This window comes from Staurois parvus, unplaced genomic scaffold (genome assembly GCF_062004578.1).
Source record: "Staurois parvus isolate SC_StPar_1 unplaced genomic scaffold, SC_StPar_1.0 ptg000282l, whole genome shotgun sequence".
Taxonomy (NCBI): domain Eukaryota; kingdom Metazoa; phylum Chordata; class Amphibia; order Anura; family Ranidae; genus Staurois; species Staurois parvus.
Genome location: NW_028318078.1, coordinates 7,926,424 through 7,945,971, shown reverse-complemented (window position 1 = coordinate 7,945,971; position 19,548 = coordinate 7,926,424). Strand labels below are relative to the sequence as shown.

At 40.5% G+C, this 19,548-nt stretch overlaps 1 protein-coding gene across 2 annotated transcripts in view; it reads right to left on the bottom strand.

Annotated features, from left to right (window-relative positions):
- APPL1 (adaptor protein, phosphotyrosine interacting with PH domain and leucine zipper 1) overlaps positions 1–19,548 on the bottom strand; it is an 83,535-nt gene that overhangs the window by 10,822 nt on the left and 53,165 nt on the right. For both annotated transcript variants that reach the window (XR_016313398.1, XM_089681901.1), the window contains exons 15-21: positions 17,638–17,826; positions 14,417–14,463; positions 13,284–13,458; positions 11,397–11,433; positions 10,726–10,872; positions 10,034–10,084; positions 9,853–9,942 (exon numbers count right to left, since the gene is read on the bottom strand). Coding sequence is in view for 1 of the 2 variants with exons in the window: in XM_089681901.1 (XP_089538027.1) it covers positions 9,853–9,942; positions 10,034–10,084; positions 10,726–10,872; positions 11,397–11,433; positions 13,284–13,458; positions 14,417–14,463; positions 17,638–17,826 (736 nt within the window). In the remaining variant the exon portion in view is untranslated. The remainder of the gene's footprint in view (positions 1–9,852; positions 9,943–10,033; positions 10,085–10,725; positions 10,873–11,396; positions 11,434–13,283; positions 13,459–14,416; positions 14,464–17,637; positions 17,827–19,548) is intronic.

Below are 19,548 nucleotides of genomic sequence, written 5' to 3'. Positions count from 1 at the left end.
ACTAACTGTAGTATTCAGCATTAATGAGACTCTCATTTGTACAGTAAGCAGCAGCCATCCAGACCTAGGATACTAATCATTTCAGGTAACTTATTTCAATCGTGCTGTTTGAAAAAACTTTTTTTCCCCTTGAAAAAGTCCCACAATTGGTTCCAGAAACATAAAAGGCATTTAAATAGAACTGCCCATAGCAACCAGACTCCGATTCTTACATACAGTGATGGCTTTAATGTTATCCCTTTAAGCTTTAGGTCAGGGGTGTCAAACTGGCAGCCCTCCAGCTGTTGCGAAACTACAAGTCCCATCATGCCTCTGCCTTTGAGAGTTATGCTTGTAACTGTCAATCTTGCAATGCCTCATGGGACTTGGCAACAGCTGGAGGGCTGCCAGTTTATCACCCGTGCTTTAGGCTAACTCCAGCTTGGGCATAAAATTAAAAATGTCAGTCCAGAGCTGCAATGTTCACCCTATCTCAGGTGCTGCCCCCCATCAGCAATTCAAATCACTCCTCTTCCTGATTGAAGGATGGCCAGTATCATTTCCCTACTTTCAATGGGCGCAGGGTGTCATGGCTCTGCCCCCACTCCTGGACACACAGGAGAATGCAGAATCAGCACCACTTACTGTCCAGCCACCAATGAAGGAAGAGGAGAAAAAAGAGGACCTGTGATTTCACTGGACCAAAGACACTGGGGAAAAGTTAGGTTTTTATTTTTAAAGGAGATCTTCAAATTTGTATTAAAAAAAGTTAAAGCATATAGGCATATCATTAAAGTCTCCACTGTATATATTCACAACGCAATGAGAATAAAAATGTGAGTATCAATAGTCTATTGGTCCCAAAAGTATGTACACTATATTAGATTATTAATAGAAACACGTATTCAGAAGGAAGGTCAACAAAGCTGGAAAGGTGGCACATGCTCCTGAGTCTTTCTTGTTAAATAATATTGTCAAGTAGGGGTTGATACTGAGGTGTCAGAAGACATTCTTAAAATATAAGCTCTGGCTCACACCAGTGCAGCTTGTCATTCGACTTGCAAGTTCAAAGTCGCGTGACATGTAGCGCCCCATTACCGCCAATGGAACCGTTCTAATTGGTGCGACTAAAGTCACAGTGATTTTGAAAAAGGTTTCTGCACTATTTTTATGCGACTTCACTGTGACTTGCATCTGTTAATAAAGTCGCAATGAGTGTAAGCAAGCCACAATGAAGTCGCACAGCAAAGTCGGAACACACAATCGCACTGATGTCAACTAGGGCTGGCTGTCCTTTTACTAGGCACCATACATTTACAGTTTTCCCTTCAACCTCTGAAAGAATGATGGGTCAAAATTCTGAAGATAATCCTGTTGGAGGCAGCCTGGCCCATAACCTCCTGGCTCTGTGTATACATCACACTGCGCTCTTCTTATTCAGCCAAAAGCAGAGTAGTAGTAGTGGTTCAGCTATCTGGACTGCAGCCGAGCCACTTAGCAGCGAGGCAGAGGGCATGAGGCACAGCAGGTCTGGATGGAGACTGGAAGATGCCCAACTTTTCAAGTTAACAAGTGTGTGACAGATTGGGCAGTTCCTGTCGTCCATCCAGACCTGCCATACCTCCCATCTTGCTGTGTAAGGTATGAATTTCCTACTGCGAAGAAAACCTCTGAATTGAACTTGAATATTGCAGAAAAACTGGTTTTGTTATTTTATTTACCAAGCTATTCATTTTTTTTTTTTTTTTTTGTTAATTTAAATATTTATTAAATTTTTCATATTAATACAAAAACCCAAAAAGGGAAATAATTCTCATACAAGTAGACAATTATATAACATTTCTACCTTTCCCTTACTGAAAACTCTTTTCCTTCCCGTCCCACTACCCCCCCCTCTCGCCCCTCCTCCCCCTCTGCAGACTCTAGCCCTTTCTAATCTCTTGAGGCTTATTAATTTTTTAACTAACATCCTAGTTCATATCTTCCTATATTTCTCTTTCAATCCTGCTCTTTCCCACTTTTCCCATCTCCTGGAATAAACTCTCATCCTATCTTCTTGCATATGGTATGATCTTTCCATTCTACCTATCTGGTTTACTCTATTAATCCAGTCTACCTACTTCGGTACCTCAGCTTTCCGCCAAAACTTGGGTATCAACCCTTTCTCCGCATTCAAGAAGTACCAAATACCTGAATCTTTATATTTATTTACAGATGTCTCCACATTGTGTAGGAGGCACGTCGTTGGGTCCAACCCTATGTCAATTCCAGTTATTTCTTCAATTAATTTAACTATTATCTTCCAAAAAGCCTGGATTTTCAGACATTCCCACCATATGTGAAACACCGTGCCTATCTCTCCACAACCTCTCCAACACATATTTGAGTTTTCCCCATTCATCTTGTGCTCTACACTCGGTGTAATGTGCCATCGTGTCACACACTTATAATTAACCTCAACCTCTCTCATACTAACATTATCGTGTATCAATCTAAACATCTTTCTCTGTCTATCTTCAACAAGCCCAACTCCCATATCCCTTTCCCATTTTGTCATAAAAATTAACTTTGTGTTTGTGTCTAATTCTGTGAGTATTCTATACACTTTTGAGATACCGTGTTTCCCATCCCTTCGTGTCTCTAACAACCTTTCAAACATATTCCACTCCCGTTTTATTCTCAGGGGTTTCGGTAGATTTCCAATAAAACTTTTCAATTGATGATATTTCCACTCATCTATTCTAATAAAAATATCTCCCTTCTTCTCTATTAACTCTTTAAGTGATCTCAATTCTCCCTCCACCAAAACATCTCTCAATTGGGTATCCTCCTTTCTAAACCATCTCCCTGATATCTTATTCTTTCCCGGGGGGAAGTACTCAGTATTTGTGAGAGGCATTAATATAGAATTAAATTCCCATTTCATGTTTTTGTGTAAATTGTCCCATACCCTAAAGACATTTAAAGTGTAGATACTTGTGCTTTCTTTAATTCCCCTGAACTGTGGTGGAACCCATATCATCTGACTCAATCTATTGCCACTAAGATCATTTTCAATTGTTACCCAACTTTTCCCCTTATGGTTAAATGTCCAGTCATATATTCTTGCTAAAACCACTGCTTTATAGTATCTCTTGACATCTGGTAGGCCCAATCCCCCTTTCTCTTTAGTCCTACTCAATGTTTCATATGCTATTCTAGGTTTTTTATTCTTCCAAATATATCTTGTTAACATTTTTTTCATTATCTTAAAGAAGGCTTCTGGAATTTTAATTGGTACCATTTGAAATCTATACAGTATTTTAGGCATAATTACCATTTTGACTAGGTTTATACGTCCTATCCAGGATGGATTTCCTCCTTCTAGTCTTTTTAAATCTTCCCTGATCTCATTTATCAAAGAGATATAATTTAATCTATACAAATGCTTAGATGAGGCAGTGAGTTTTATTCTCAGGTATTTTATCTCTTTTTCTCTCCATATAAAGGGGAATTCTTTTTGTAGTTTTTCTTTTTCATTCTTTGGTATATTAATATTCAGGATCTCTGTTTTCGTTGGATTAATTTTTAAATTTGATAGTTCACCATACTCCTTCAGAATCTTCATTATATTTGGGAGAGTTATTCGGGGATTCCCCACATAGAACAATAAGTCATCCGCAAAGGCCGCTACTCTATGTTCTATGGATTCTATCTGAATTCCCTTTACCGATCCACTATATCTTATTATTGACAACAGAGGTTCGAGTGACAATACATATAGCAGAGGGGACAGTGGACAGCCCTGTCTTGTACCATTAGACATTCCGATGGGTTCTGATCTCTCCCCATTTACCGTGATGATTGCAGTAGGCTCCCTATATAATTTACTTATCCACTCTCGCATTCTATCACCTATCCCCAGCACTTTTAAGTTGTCCATCATAAAGCCCCAGTCCACTCTATCAAATGCCTTTTCTGCATCAATTGACAAGAGCACCACCGGGGCTTTCCCTTTTCTACTTTTCTGAATAAGCATCAGGGTTCTCAAGCCGTTATCTCTACCTTCTCTCCCCGGTACAAAGCCCACCTGGTCTCCATGGATCCATTCAGGCATCAGATCCCTCAACCTGTTTGCTAACACCTTTGCATACAGTTTAGTGTCTGTGTTCAATAATGAGATAGGTCTATAGCTGGAGCACTGAGATGGATCTTTTCCCTCCTTGTGAATAAGTACTACATGGGCCTGTAGGGATTCTCTCCTCACTTCCATCCCACCTCCCAGAGCATTCATATATTTCTCCAACTTGGGTAGCAGTACTTCACTAAATTTCTTATAGTACTTAACTGTATATCCATCCGGGCCTGGGCCTGGGCCTTCCCCCCCCCCCCCCCCAGTGCTTCTTAATGCTATTTTATTTTCTTCCTGGGAGATTTCTGCATCTAGGGAGTTCAACTGTGCTTCACTTAGTTTTGGTAATCCCGCATTTTTTAAGTATGTCATCTTTTTTTCATTAATTCCCTCTTGGGCTTCTTTTAGGGGGCCTTGGGGGCTAATATTATATAACTTTTTATAATACTCCGTAAACACTTTAATAATCTCTTTATTTGAGTGGACCAACTCCCCCTTTGAACTTTTTATCTTTTCTATATAGTTCCTATTTTTCTTTTTATTCAAAGCTCTCATTAGATATCTTCCTGGTCTGTCCCCCCATCTATATCTCTCGTTCAAAACCCTGTTGTATACTCTTCTCTTCTCCTCATCCATCAACCTCTCTAGCTCATCTTTTTTATCCGATAACCTCTGTCTCGTATCTTTTGTTATTTTCTTCTTATGGATCTGCTCCAAGTCCAATAATTCTTTTAAGAGCCCACTGACCCTCTCTCTTCTTTCCTTTTTCTTCCTTGCTCCCGCCGCAATCAACATTCCTCTTATGAATACCTTATGGCTTTCCCAGACTGTAGCTATCGATACTTCCTCTGTTTCGTTCTCCTTAAAGTATACCTTAATCTCTTTCTCGATTTTCTGAACTACATCCTCATCCAGAAGAAGACCCTCATTTAACCTCCACCCTAATCCTCCCGTCCACCTTCTTCCCCATCCCATTTTCATTACAACCGGAGCATGGTCAGAGAACGTCCTTGTCTCTATGTCAATTTTAACCAGATGATCTATAAGTTGATGGTCTATTAAGATGTAATCTAATCTCGAGTATATCTCATGTGCATTAGAGAAGAAGGTATAGTCTCTGTCTTTCATATGATTTATTCTCCAAGTGTCCACTAGTTGATATTCATGCATCACTTTTTTCAGAGCTCTCAGAGACCTACTCCCCTCTCTTTGCACGGAAGAGGTATTATCCTTTTGTGGGTCCATACAGAAATTTAGGTCTCCAGCTACTATCAGGCGCCCTTTTTTAAATTCCATTAATTTTTTCAGCAGACCCTTCATATACATCTCCGGGTTTTTATTAGGGCAGTATATTGGCTAAAGTACACTCAATCCCCTGGAGTCTACCTTTTAAGAATAAAAACCTCCCCTCCGAGTCGGTTCTTCTATCCTCCAGCTCAAATCTCATATTCTTTGCCAAACCTATTGCAACCCCTTTTGCTCTTTTAATTGGAGAATCTGCATAGTACCATGTTGGGTAGTGTTTGGATTTCAATTTCACGTTTGCCTCTATCTCAAAATGCATCTCCTGTAAAAATACCACTGACGTAGCCCTATGATGTAACTCATTAAACAACCTAAATCTCTTCCCTGGACAACTCAACCCGTTCACATTATAGGTTATAAACTGTATTTCTTCCATCATTCCCAATTAACTCCATCTCTCTTCCAGATTGCCTCTTCCTCTTTATCCCTTCTGTCATGCAGAGTATTGACCCAATACCTCCTCCCCTCCCTCCCTCCCTCCCACCTCTCGTCCCCTCCCTCCCCCCCTTCCCCCCACCCCTTTTTAGGCTTGTAAAGTGCCTACTAATCATTTGTGGGATCATTCCCACCCTTGATTTAAGACTTTGGGGTTGACCTCCGCCCATGGGCGGCTCACCTCTCCTCCATCCTCCCCAGTTTACCTCTCTCTAAAAATTTGACTCAAAAAAAAAAAAAGATGAAATCAGTCCAGAAGAAATACCCTATTTTCAGAAGGGGGTGGGTGGGAAATGAGGAGAGTGGAAGGGAGAGAAAAAAAAAAAAAATTTGAGTCTCTATTTCTCCCCTCCCTCTCTCCCCCGCCCCAAACCGCCCCCTCTTCTTCCCCTAACCCGCAGCCAGTCCTCTTTTCTTATATCTTCTAATTCTCCTTTTTCTTCTTCCCATCCTTCTATTTCCATTCTTTGCAAGTCCAATCTCTCACAAAAGACTCTCAGTTCCTCTGGAAATCTCAGATAGGCTGTGACTCCGTTTCTCCATCCAATTAGGCATTCTGGGGTTCCCCATCTATACTGCACCTTCTGCTTTCTCATTTGTTCCAATAAAGGTCTCAAGGATCTTCTTCTCCATAGGGTCTCTGATGTTAAGTCCGCATAGATTTGGATATCTAAATCTCTATATTTAATTATTGATCTTCCTTTAATCTTCCTCCAAATCTTATCTTTGTCCTCAGATTTTTGAAATTGAACAACTGTATCCCTCGGTCTCTCCTTCCCCATGATCTGTTTGAACTTTCCTGTTCTGAACACTCCATCCAGATTAATCACTTCTGATTCCGCTCTATCCATTATGGAGTTTAGAATTTTACTAACTAGTTCATACAGTGATTCCCCTTTTACAGACTCTGGGATTCCTCGTACCCTAAGATTACTCCTTCTATTCTTTATTACCTCCATCCTATAAAGAAGTTTTTTCTGAATAAAGTCCATATTTATTATCTTCCTTTCTAGTTTTACAATGGTTTGGGCCTGATTTTTAACTTTCTCCTCTGTTTCCTCCACTCTCAGCAACAGGTGCCCCAAATCATTCCGAATAGATGTCATTTCTTGCTTTATCATTTTCTGCAGACTTTGAAACATTTCTGTCATCTCTTTTTTATTTGGTACATGTAGTTCACCCTCAGGTTCGTTTTTCTCCAGCCTTTCCACCGTTTGTTGACTACAGCTGCTATTCATGTCCAGTGATAATCTAGGGTTACTTCCCAGACTGATTTCCATTTCACCATTTTCACTAGTATCTTGGGGCCTTTCTGGAGTACTATTTCCTTGAGTAGTACATTTCTTGATCGTTCCCGTTTGGGACCCTTTGAGCCCTGCTCCTTTAATTCCTTTATTCTTCATGTCCTCTATGGGTCTTGTTTTCTTCTATGACCCCTTATACAAATGTAAGTCATATGTCTATGGCTTGTTAACCCAGCCTTGCCTTGCTATTTTTCCTTTTATTTTACTTTTCTGTGTCTCCTTATTCCTCTTCTCTTCTCCACCTCTTCTTGACCCTTGGGAATCCCCCCTCCTCTCTTTCACCTTTTTCCTCCCTCTGCCACAGGAGATTATAGTACACACACAATATTCCAGTATGTAAAAAGCCCCAGCCGCTCACACTCACCCGTCTCTTTACTTGTAAGAGGCTCTGGTCGTCGGGTAAAGGGCCTTTCTCAGTCCCAGGGGGATTCCTCCGGGTCTCCTTTGGCCTCTCGGTCACCTGGAGGTCATCACAAGGCTACAGGCTGCTTCTCACAATTTTCCAGGGTCCAGGGCCAGTCTGCGCGCCGGGGAACGAGGCCAGGAGTGAGCCGGCACTTCCCTCTCTGCTCGGGATGCCGGCCGGTCTCACCTCCTCCCAGAGATCCTCCGCGGCTTGTCACATGGTCCCGCCGCGTCTCCTCGTCTCCCGGCTGACCCGGCTCCTGCCTCTCTTCACGGGCCACTCAGCTCCCCTGCTCTCCGGCCTCTCCTGCTCGGCCCACCTAACTCCGGTGAGTCTGCCCCTTCATTTTTTTGTTTCCGAGGGTCCCTGGGAAGGATGGAAAGCGGAGCCTAGCAGAGTGCTAGTGCCTCACGCTCTCCTCGGCCGCCATGTTCGGGCTCCTCCCCCCTTCACCTCCCCCCTACCAAGCTATTCATTTAATCTCATTCTTTTTGGCTAGAGTTCTGCTACACATAACCAAGTAATATGGTAATAGAACCTATAGAGCTATTTGATTTCTACTAATGGCCATCCTTCCACTGATCATGCTGTGGCCTTTCTTAAGAAGAAATCATTACTATTCTACAGGAGGATATAAAGGATTGAAATGTCAAGACCACCAATTACAGCATTTTACCCATCATTTCTCAGTATTGTAAGCAAGGAACTGAAAGTGGTTTTCTACCCCAAACTAAAAATGTAATATATTGCAACCAATCATTAGATGTGCTGGCTGCTTTAGTTTTCTTGTTTTACTTTTTTTTTCTGTTTTCACCTGGTGACTTGGCCAGTGACAACAGTAGCACCTGGGGAATGAGCACAGGGGCACCTTTGGACAGTAGCATTGTCAGTCTGAGGGGTGGGGAGTGTTAGATAGACTAGCAGATTTAGATACACTTGAACAAATTGAAGCCAAACTCCAGCACACACTGCAGTTACAGCAACAGTTTCTTTTTCTTTTGAGATAAAGGTTTTACATGAATACATAAAAGTTGATCATAGTAAGCACCCCTGTCAGTGGTAAATGGTTTGCCTCAACACTGTAACTGCTACATTTGCAAGACAGCTTGTTCTGTTGAAAAACAACAGATTACCAGGTAAAAATAAATGAAAGAGAAAAAAAAGGTAGCCATCACATCAAATAGTAAAAAATTTGAAAAGTGAGTGCAAAAGGTAAAAAGAGAGGAAGCAGCTGGCCCAATGTGGCAAACCCTCCGCTCCCACTAAACAAATATATAAAGAAAAGGTACAGTGCTGATATATAAAAATGCAATGAATTCTTAATAAACGTCCAACATATGAATGGCAGGAACGTGAATATAATCCACTGTAATATGTCCCAAAAAAACTTGACCAAAAAATAGTCCCAAGAGTGATGTGAACCAATAGTGACCAATAATGACCTTGAAGATATCTCCAGGATTCAGCTGCCTAAACAACCTGGGACATACAGGAGGGACTTCATCCTTGGATGGATTGGTGACTGGTGGTATGAAGTGGGCGGATACTTTCCAAGGAGTCACTTTCATTCAATGCCGACTTGCTTATTGCTTCTGGTGAGTGCATAGTGGTGGAGGAGTATCACAGAAGTCACAGTCATTATTGGTCACTATTGGATCACATCACTCTTGGGACTATATTTTGGTCAAGTTTTTTTTGGGACATATTACAGTGGATTATATTCACGTTCCTGCCACTCATATGTTGGATGTTTATTATTGGTCAATCATTTTGTTACACTATAACATTGTCTGGTAGCATAATTCATTGCATTTTCATATATCAGCGTTGCACCTTTTGTTTAGAAGCCATCGCATCAAAGCTTGGTAAGCTTCAATATAATACATTTTTGCTTTTTGGGTTTAAAACTAGTGGAGGCTGTGCATTGATCAATGGCTAACTCTGGTGAACTCCTGATGCTTAAAATCAGCCATTGCTCTAGGGCAGTTGTCTCCACACTGCGTCCCTTTGCTTGCCTTTATTTGGCCGTTGGGGCACTATTTCCCCCATTGATATGAGACACAATTCTTCCAATGGGGCACCATTTTTGCCATTGACACTAACAATGAGGCCCTATCCCTCCCAATGATACCAACTATGGGGCATTGTTCCTCTCCATAATAACAAATGTGGTGATGATTTCTTTTACTGATGCCAGGAAAATTCCAATTCTGCTTGCCATAGTCTGCTCCCCCCCAAAGTCTGAAGGAAAATAAACTGGCCCTTTGTTTAGAAAGTTTGGAGTCTCCTGCTCTAGGTTATCATCATATTACCTTTTCTATCTGTTTCTGTTTACTGATTTCCTTTTCTTGCTTTTCTTTGACTTTCTCGATTTCCTTTTGTTTCTCAGAGGCTCTTCGGTCCTTTGGGGGAAAAAAAAAGGGTAAGATAATGCAGGGTTTGTATAAACCATAACCACGTGGGTGGCCACTTATAAGTTAGAAATGTACATACCAATTCAGCATGGAGTGCAATCTGCTTAGCTAGACCAACAGAATCACAAATCTGTGAACACATGATAAAAAAGATATTATGTGAAAAAAGTATATGTGAATCCTCGCTTTGTAAAACAACCCATTCAGTTTAAAATAGAAATAAAAAAGCAAAACAAGTGTGTATAGATATAAAAAAAATATAAATACTTTTCCCTTTTTATAAAGGTGATGATATACCCTCTTCTCAGCTGCATAAGAGCTAGGGGAGAAACATCAGCACACTGATCTTCCCAATAAATGGACGTGTGTGGGGAGTCAACATAACTCTAATCATTGGAGAGCAGGCTGAGTTCATAGCACAGCCAGAAAACTGATCACACTGAGATGGATGTGCTCTCATGCCTAGTGTGGTCAGTTTTTAATAGGGAAGCAGGGAGACTGGCAGAAACACCAGGGATTTCACACATAGGAAGCAATACAGCTAGAACAGGATACATTTTCATTCAAGTACACAGTACAACAGGCATTATCAGAAATATGAAATGTTCTTTAAATTCTGACACTGTCAGCTGCTATAAACAAATACCGGTCTCATATTGTGACCCTGTCAGTCCACATTTGATACTCTTTTGAAATTGATGTGAAAGGGCATGTTATGATCTGGATGATTTTCAGAAAACACAATTCTACTACAAAGCAGGTAATATGTACCTTCTCTCCCTCGTTGTTTGACTCAAAAATATAGCATACGGAAACAGGGCGACCTTCTGAACGCCCACCCGCTGTACGCAGAACAAACCCAAATAACCGCTTGTTTTCCTGATGCGTGGCGTACAAAACCACATTTGGCAATGGGAACTGTAGAGGAAACAATATCAAACTTTATTTAGTAAATTATATGCTACTAAAACAATAATTCATAATAAAGAGACACAGGCATGTATTTGATTGCTTGCATACGCTTCTCTTTATCCTTTCTGAAAGGCTTTTTCATTTTCTTCTACGATAATAAGCACCACATACAGAAGAGCACAGTATAAACTGCTCCTTGGATGGATCAAATGAAGTTTGTTGAACTGGATGGTGTAAGGCTGGCCTCTTGCAGCTTAAATTTTGGCTTATTCAGCAGGATGAGCAAGCCATCCTAAAGATGAATTTTTCCTACATAACTACAGTTACAGTTCTATTCCCTTATAATTGTCACTGTGTGGGAAAAAAACACTGGACTAATCATCCTTAGATTGTAAACTCCAAGGAGCAGGGCCCTCCTAACCCTCTTGTATTGAACTGTATTGTTGCTGTATTGTCTCCCTTTATATTGTAAAGCGCTGAGCAAACTGTTGGCGCTATATAAATCCTGTATAATAATAATAAACACTCACCCTTAATCGTGTAACTTGTGTTTGTGGATCAATCAATCTGAAAATGAACAAAGAATACAAGAGAAAGAATATAAGCAAATCACAATGCAATAAAACATGCAAAACATGGCCAAACTACTAAGAGGCGCAGTCTTCCATACTGGAGAATGGTCTCTATACCCAACAGCACCTGGGCTTGAGTACTTCTTCTCCTGTGATTGGTTATGAAATACTACAAACAAATTAGACACATTTGTTGTTTACTGCTTTTAGGTCCATTCACATCTGAGGGTTTTTCAGCTCATTTTCCTGAGCTTGACTATGCTTAACATGTAGAATCCTATTCTTTCTAATTGCCCCTGTTAACACTCAGCTGCCATATATTCTACACATATTCAGGCATTTTTGGATTCACAGACATCAATGGGAGTGCCCGATAATGTGCGATGAGCATATTTTTGTGCTCGGAGAACTCTAGAACTTCTCTCCTTCCTATGCAAAAACGCCTGTAAAACGCCTGAAAATTGCTTTAAAATCACCAAGAATACACACAGTGTAAATGCAAGATTAGAGTGCACATGCACAAAGTGCAATATTTTGCTATGTACAATGACTAGTAAAAGAAGTAAAAGTAAAAGAAAAAAAATAATTTTTCTCTTTCTTGCAGGTCTTCTTATACCCCCAATTCTCTACTGGCATCATTATAATGCTCGCTGGCACAATAAAATGTTATTTAACCACTTGCCCTCCGGAGGATTTACCCACCTTTCTGACTAGGCCATTTTTTGCGATACGGCTTGCGTTACTTTAACTGACAATTACTGGTCATGCAATGCTGCACCCAATAAAATTTATGTCCTTTTTTCCCCACAAATGGAGCTCTCTCAGTGGTGTTTGCTCACCTGTGCATTTTTTATTTTTTGCACTATAAACAAAAAAAGACTGACAAAAAAACTTATATTTTTGACTTTTTGCTATAAAACACATCCAGTAAAAAAATTAAAAAAAAATCTAATTTTGTCATAAATTTAGGCCAAAATGTATTCTGCTATGTCTTTGCTAAAAAAAAAAATCCAAAACGTGTAAATTCATTGGTTTACGTGAAAGTTGTAGCATCTACAAATGCTGGTGTATATACTGGAATTTTTTTTTTTTAATGCTAGTAATGGCGGCGATCAGCAACTTATAGCAGGACTGCGGCGGGCATTCTGACACTGGGGGGGACCTGACCAACTGTCACTGATATCCCCAGTGACACTAATACAGTAATCACTGCTAATAAAAAGCACTGTACTAATGACACTGGGCAGGAAAGGTTTAGCATGTGGGGTGATCAAAGGGTTACCTGTGTGCGTTTTACTGTGGTGTGTGTGTTTTACTAGGGAGGCACGCAGTTTTGTATTACTCTGCTATGTAGAGCAATACAAAGCAGCATGCTGGAGCTGACAGGGGAGAGATCTGTATTGTTTCCATACAGACCTGTCCCCAGTCAGTGATACCCAGCGATCACCGGGTGCTGGCAGGGAATCTACATCCGGGACCCGGTGATTGACAGCCGTAGCCACTAATAGCAGCACGGGTAGGGCGCGCGCCCCCTTCCCGGAAATACAAAATCATTATATATATGTGATTTTGCCCAGCTCTGCCGCCCTGTTGCAGTATTTGTGCTATAGGGCAGCGGGGAAGCAGTTAAACTGTGTATTTTGCCTGTTGTTGTATATATAGTAAAGGATTTAATCCTGGATGCCACCAAAGCTAATTATACTATGAACTAGCAGACATTAATTATAAAAGCACTATTAACTCTTATACCATATCACTGGCCCACAGGGTTGCACAGCAACTTGGCTTTTTTCTCATACTGAGCTATTTGATGAGAATGAGAATGAGGACATGAAAACAACTCACTTCAAGCAGTCACAGGTCACAAGCAGGTGGGACTCGGTCATCCGGAAGATATTGTGTATTGCACGTGCAGCTAGGATTTGGCGCATTGTTTCATATACAACTTCAGGGTTTTCATCTGTTTTTACTTCCATAGATCCAAGAAACCTTACAATGAATAACTGGTGGAGGATTGAATCTATAGTGTGAAAAAAAGAATTTGTACAAAAAAAAGTAAAAGCTAATAAGGATCCACAACAGGGTAGATAAAACAATCTGAACTTATCTTTCACTGATGTGAATTGAGTAAATTGATGTAAATGAGCAGTGTATGTTAAACTAATTTAGGTTGGTCGCAACTGGCTAATCCGCTGCTGAATACACCACACACCTACACACTGTCTGCATATGGGGCCTCTCATTTGCATCTGCACAGCTGTCAATATGAGATGAACGGCTATGCCTGTACAGCCATGCGTTCCCATAGTCATGAATGGGCTGCCTACATGCATCACCTGGTGGCTCCAGCTGCTTAAAGACAAAGCTCATTCTTGGATTACAGGTGTAAGTGCTCATGTGAATGAGGCTTAAGAATTCCATAATGGTGCTACAGCATCTAAAGAATGGTTATCAGTGACATTGTACAGAAGTGATAACTATTTCAAAGGAAAAGTATAGCAAACACTCTTTTGGCTATACTTCTCCTGTGGGTCACAGGAGTGAAGTTCGTTTTGCACTCCTATAACCCGTTTTCAGCCGATAGCAGGCTAAATTCCACTGTTGACTGATGTCACTCAGCTGCTCCAGGCTCTGAAAAGAGATCCACCTAGAAGCCTGGACTGGCATCTGACTTAGCCTCTCAGCATACGCTGAGATCCTGAGCGAGCCCCAACCGCCCCCTCCACAGCTCAATGCTCCAGTGAGTGCTGGAGCAGCAGAAAAGAGAGCTGGAAACTGACCGTCACAGCTGTCTGCTCAGAGCAGAGGGGAGAACTGCGCAATCAGCAGTGTTTGATCACTCAGTTCTCACTGCAAATCTGGCGGGGACAGATGCAGCATTGAATCAATGCTGAGAGTATAAACGTCAAGTCCATACCTCTGTTTTAATTACCTAAAAAACAATGATAATAAAACAAATATACACAAGTATAAATTACCTTCAGATACAGGTTTTTCTCCCGATTCTCCAAAAGGGTTTGTTCTCCTGTAGAAAGGGGCAACAAAGAAACGTAGGTGTAATTGGATACTTACAGCAAGTAAAATAAGTATTGAATACGTCACCATTTTTCTCAGTTAATATATTTCTAAAGGTGCTATTGGCAGGACATTTCACCACATATTGGTAACAACCCTTGCAATCCATACATACAAATTAAGTCATGTGTAATAAAATGGAATGACACAGGGAAAAAGTATTGACCGCATGAAGAAAGGAAGGTCAAAAAGGCATGAAAAGCCAAGACACCAGCTGAAATCTATCAGTAATTAGAAAGAAATCCTGCCCCTTGTCAGTGCAAATTAATATCAGCTGGTTCAGTCTCAACTGATGGCTTATTAAAAGATGTCTCATTACCAAGGTGTCACACAAGAAACATCTTATGATGGGTAAAAGCAAAGAACTCTCTCAAGGCCTTTGCAACCTTATTGCTGCAAAACATACTGATGGCATTGATTACAGAAGATTTTCTAAACTTCTGAATGTTCCAGTGAGCACTGTTGGGGCCATTCCACCATAAACCGGCCACGACCAGGTGCTCCCAGAAAGATTTCTGACAGAGGAGTGAAACGAATTATCAGAATAGTTGTTCAAGAGCCAAGGACCACTTGTGGCGAGCTTCAAAAAGTCCTGGAATTAGCAGGCATAAATTGTTTCAAAGGAAACAATAAGTAATGTACTCAACCGCCATGGCCTGTATGCAAGCTCACCATGCAAGACTCCATTGCTGAAGAAAAAGCATGCCGAAGCTCATTTAAAGTTTTGCTGCACAACATTTAGACAAGCCTGTGAAATACGGGGAGAATATAGACTGGTCAGATGAGACCAATATTGAACTCTTTGGATGCCATAATACACACGTTTTGTAGGTAAAATGGCATTGCACATCACCCCAATAACACCATCCCAACAGTGAAGTTTGGAGGTAGGAACATCATGGTGTGGAGCTGTTTTTCAGCATACAGTTCTGGTAAACTTCATATTGCAGGAAGGATAAATGGAAAAATGTACCAAGACATTCTTAACCATTTCAATACCGGACACTTTTACCCTCTTCCTGCCCAGGCCATTTTTCAGGTTTCAGCGCTCTCACACTTTGAATGACAATTGCACAGTCATACAACATTGTACCCAAACTAAAATTTTATCATTTTCTTCACACAACTAGAGCTTTCTTTTGGTGGTATTTAATCACCACTGGGGTTTTTATTTTTTGCTAAATTAACAAAAAAAGACCAAAAATTTTGAAAAGAAAAAAAAAGTTTTTCTTTATTTCCGTTATAAAAGTTTGCAAATAAATAATTGTTCTTCATAAATTTAGGCCAAGATGTATTCTGCTACATGTCTTTGGTGAAAATAACCCAAATTAGGATGTATTATTTAGTTTGTAGGAAAGTTATAGAGTTCACAAACTATGGTATAGATCTGAAAATTGATCAATCCTGAAGTACTGACGGCCAATCTAATTTCTTGAAGCCCAAGAATGTCAGAACAGTACAGATATCCCCCAAATGACAACTTTTTGCAAAGTAGACAGTCCGACGTACTTCATAAGAGGCATGGTGAGTTTTTTGAAGTTGTATTTTTTTGTCATAATTTTTTGGAAAATTAAAAAATGATTTTCACTATTTTTTTTTTTACATACTGTCACCAGTGCAGTACAGCATCATCATATAACTGGCATGGCGGTGATCAGGGACACTGACTGGAGACAGAATGAAAAAAATATATATAATTTTTTTTTTATTTTTTTATTATTTTTAAATTTTTTATTATTTTTTTCTTTTTTTTAAGATTTTTTTTTCATATTTCACTATGACTAAAGTAGTACAATGTTACCATAGTACCATTGTACTACTTTGGGGAAATGATCAGTATTTTCTTTTTTTTTTTTTTTACACAAATTTGCTTATAGCAAAGAATTACTTTCCTATAAGCAAGCATTTACCAGAATGACATTGATTCATTCAGGGTTTTTTTTTTTTTGTACTTAGCTGTGATTTGGCCACGGCTAATCACATGACACAGCTGGGCTGTGATTGGCCCAGCTTGTGCATGTGATCGCTGTGACCAATCACAGCTAAACACACTAGTATACAACAGATGGCATGAATAAAGCCATCCATTGTATACAACTGTCATGTGACCTGCTGTGATTGGTCACAGCAGGTCACATGGTACCGGCAACGGGGCCGGTACTCAGATCTGTCATTGGCCGTGTCCGAGGTACACGGCCGGTGACAGATCGCGCCGCTGCGCGGCTCTGCAGGCGCCAAACTGCGCATACCCGGGAGGACGACATATGGCCCCCACCCGGAACGCTGAGGGATTTTGCTGGCCACCAAATGGCCATTGGCAGGGCGGCAAAAGGTTAAAGGCAGCAGATAAAAATCTGCTGCCATCTACCAGGATGATGAAGATGAAACAAGGGTGGACATTTCAGCAAGACAATGATCCCAAACACAAAGCCAAGGAAACTCTCAATTGGTTTCAAAGAAAGAAAATAAATCTGCTAGAAAGGCCCAGCCAATCACCTGACTTGAATCCAATAGAAAATCTATGGAAAGAATGATCAGATTTCCTAGAAGAAGCCCACTGAACCTTCGAGATTTGAAGACTGTGTGGAAGAATGGGCCAAAATCACACCTGAGCAATGCATGCGACTGGTTTCTCCATACAGGAGGCACCTTGGAGCTGTCTTTGCCAACAAAGGATTTTGTATGAAGTATTAAATAAATTTCAGCTAGCATGTTCAATAAATTTTTTTGTGTGTCATTACATTTTATTACACATAACCTAATTTCTGAACTTATTTGTTTTGGTTTCTTTGTATGTATGGATTGCATGGGTTATTACCGAGATGTGATGAAAATTTCATGTCAATAGCACCTTTAGAAATATATTTACTGAGAAAATGGTGACGTGTTCAATACTTATTTTACCCTCTGTATATATACTACTTTCCAGCACCAACACGTAAATCAAGATCATTTATAAAGTCTGTGGCAAGTGAAGGAGCTCTGTAGCAATCACCCAGATACAGCTTTTTATTTTTTCCATCATACTTGAAAATTGTCAGCTACAATCTAACTGGTTCTTATGGTCAATTCCTTAACTTCTCCCAGTCTTTTTACAGCTGATGCAATTTTTTACGTCATGTACCTGCCAGACTGTCCCGGTGTTCTAGGTTGTCCAGACTGGTCCTCGCTCACAGGAGAGATGATGTCAAACTGGATTGGAGTGTCTGGAGCTACAATGGAGTCCAGGGAGAGAGCAGTAAGGGCAGAGGAGTCAGAGCCCACCGAACTTGTGCTGTTTGTACGTGTGGTCCTAGGGTTTGAACGTGGCGGCCTGCAGAAGCAAAAGATATGAAATGATTATACAGTAGAGAAAACCAGCTGCATATGACATCTGTAAGCTTTTCAGACTAAAGTAGCTGCAACACCATAGACCAGCCCTTCTCAAACAGGGGTCCATGGAACTCTGAGATCCCTTCAGAATTCAAGTTTTTTGCGCAGTGAGCAGTGGTATGATTATTTTTCCTGCTGACAGTGACTGTGTAGATTTAGACAGCCCACAACAGGGGGACTACACTGACCACTAATGTAACAGGCCACTCTTTCCACTGACTATCAACACAAGAGAACACCTCTCCTGCTGCTGACCACCAATGTAAATGGAACTTTTCCCTTGATTTCCAATGTAAGAGGACAATTTGTTGTTTACATTTCCAATGTAAGGGATCAATTGTTATGCTAACCACCAAAAACAATTGAGTACTGTCCGTGATACTTTTTTTATTTGCATTAACATACAATTTTGAGGACAAGCTTTTGGGGAGTGTCCCCTTCTTCAAGGTCCAAGCAGTACTAAGTTAGTACTGCTTGGACCTTGAAGAAGGGGACACTCCCCAAAAGCTTGTCCTCAAAATTGTTTGTTAATGCAAATAAAAAAAGTATCACGGACAGTACTCAATTGTTTCTGTCGCAAATGCACTAATACGGCTACAATCACCTCAAGCTAACCACCAAGGAACACTTTCCCATTGACCTCCAGTGTAAGCAAAGTACTCTTCCCCTGACAACTACCAAAAAAAGGGCTATATCTCCACTGACCACCAACATAAACGCATGCTACATTATTCACTATGGAGAGGTTTTACTAAAGACAAATAAACTGTGCACTTTGCAATTGCACTAATTTTTCTCAGTAAATGTGGTAAAGAATACCCAATCAGTTGCATTGAAAATAAAAAAGAGCACATGACTGGATGTTGGAAACCAACACATCTATTTGCCTTTAGTAAATCCACCTCTATCTCTTTTCTGGATATTCTTTTTTGCATATAGGTGTATGTGTTCAACTTCTGTTAAAGGAGCTGGGTGAAAAATGATTGGTCAAATCCAATCAGATGCAGACATTGTTCATATATTCTGACAGCTGCTGGAGCCGGATGTCAGAATACACTAGCAGGTAGGGAAGATTTATCTGTTTAGCGTGGATGGAGGAATCTGTTAGACTTCTTTTGTTCTGCCAGCCTATGAAAACCATGATGAACTCTAAGCTGTTATACTGGTACAGGTAGAACAACAAGTGAGAAAGATGGACTGAGCTTCATCGAAAGGTTGATAATATAAACATTGCTGTATTGGTCTATCTCCTCTGTAAGACCAGCGAGTGCCTCTATACCAGTTTTGGATTTGTATGGATATCTTTGTGGATCAGCACCTAGGTATCTACTTCAAACACAAAGCTCAGTGCCTACCCTTGGGGCTAATTCATGAACTCTAAGCTGTTATACTGGTACAGGCAAAACTAGAAGTGATTCGGCATTCCGCTATGCGTACTGGACTATTAAAAACAGCTGTGTTTAGAATGTCATTGTGACATGAATCACATTTTACAAGAAAACCCCAGGGAAACACTGGGGCTACCATTGCTGACATCCTTCTGAAAATGCCAGCTACCAGGCTGTCTCAACAGCAATACTTGCTGAGTGACTGACCCGGAAGAAGCATACAGCCAATGAAGTAAAAATGAAGTCAGAACTCCTGATCTGCAAACGTGCTCTGG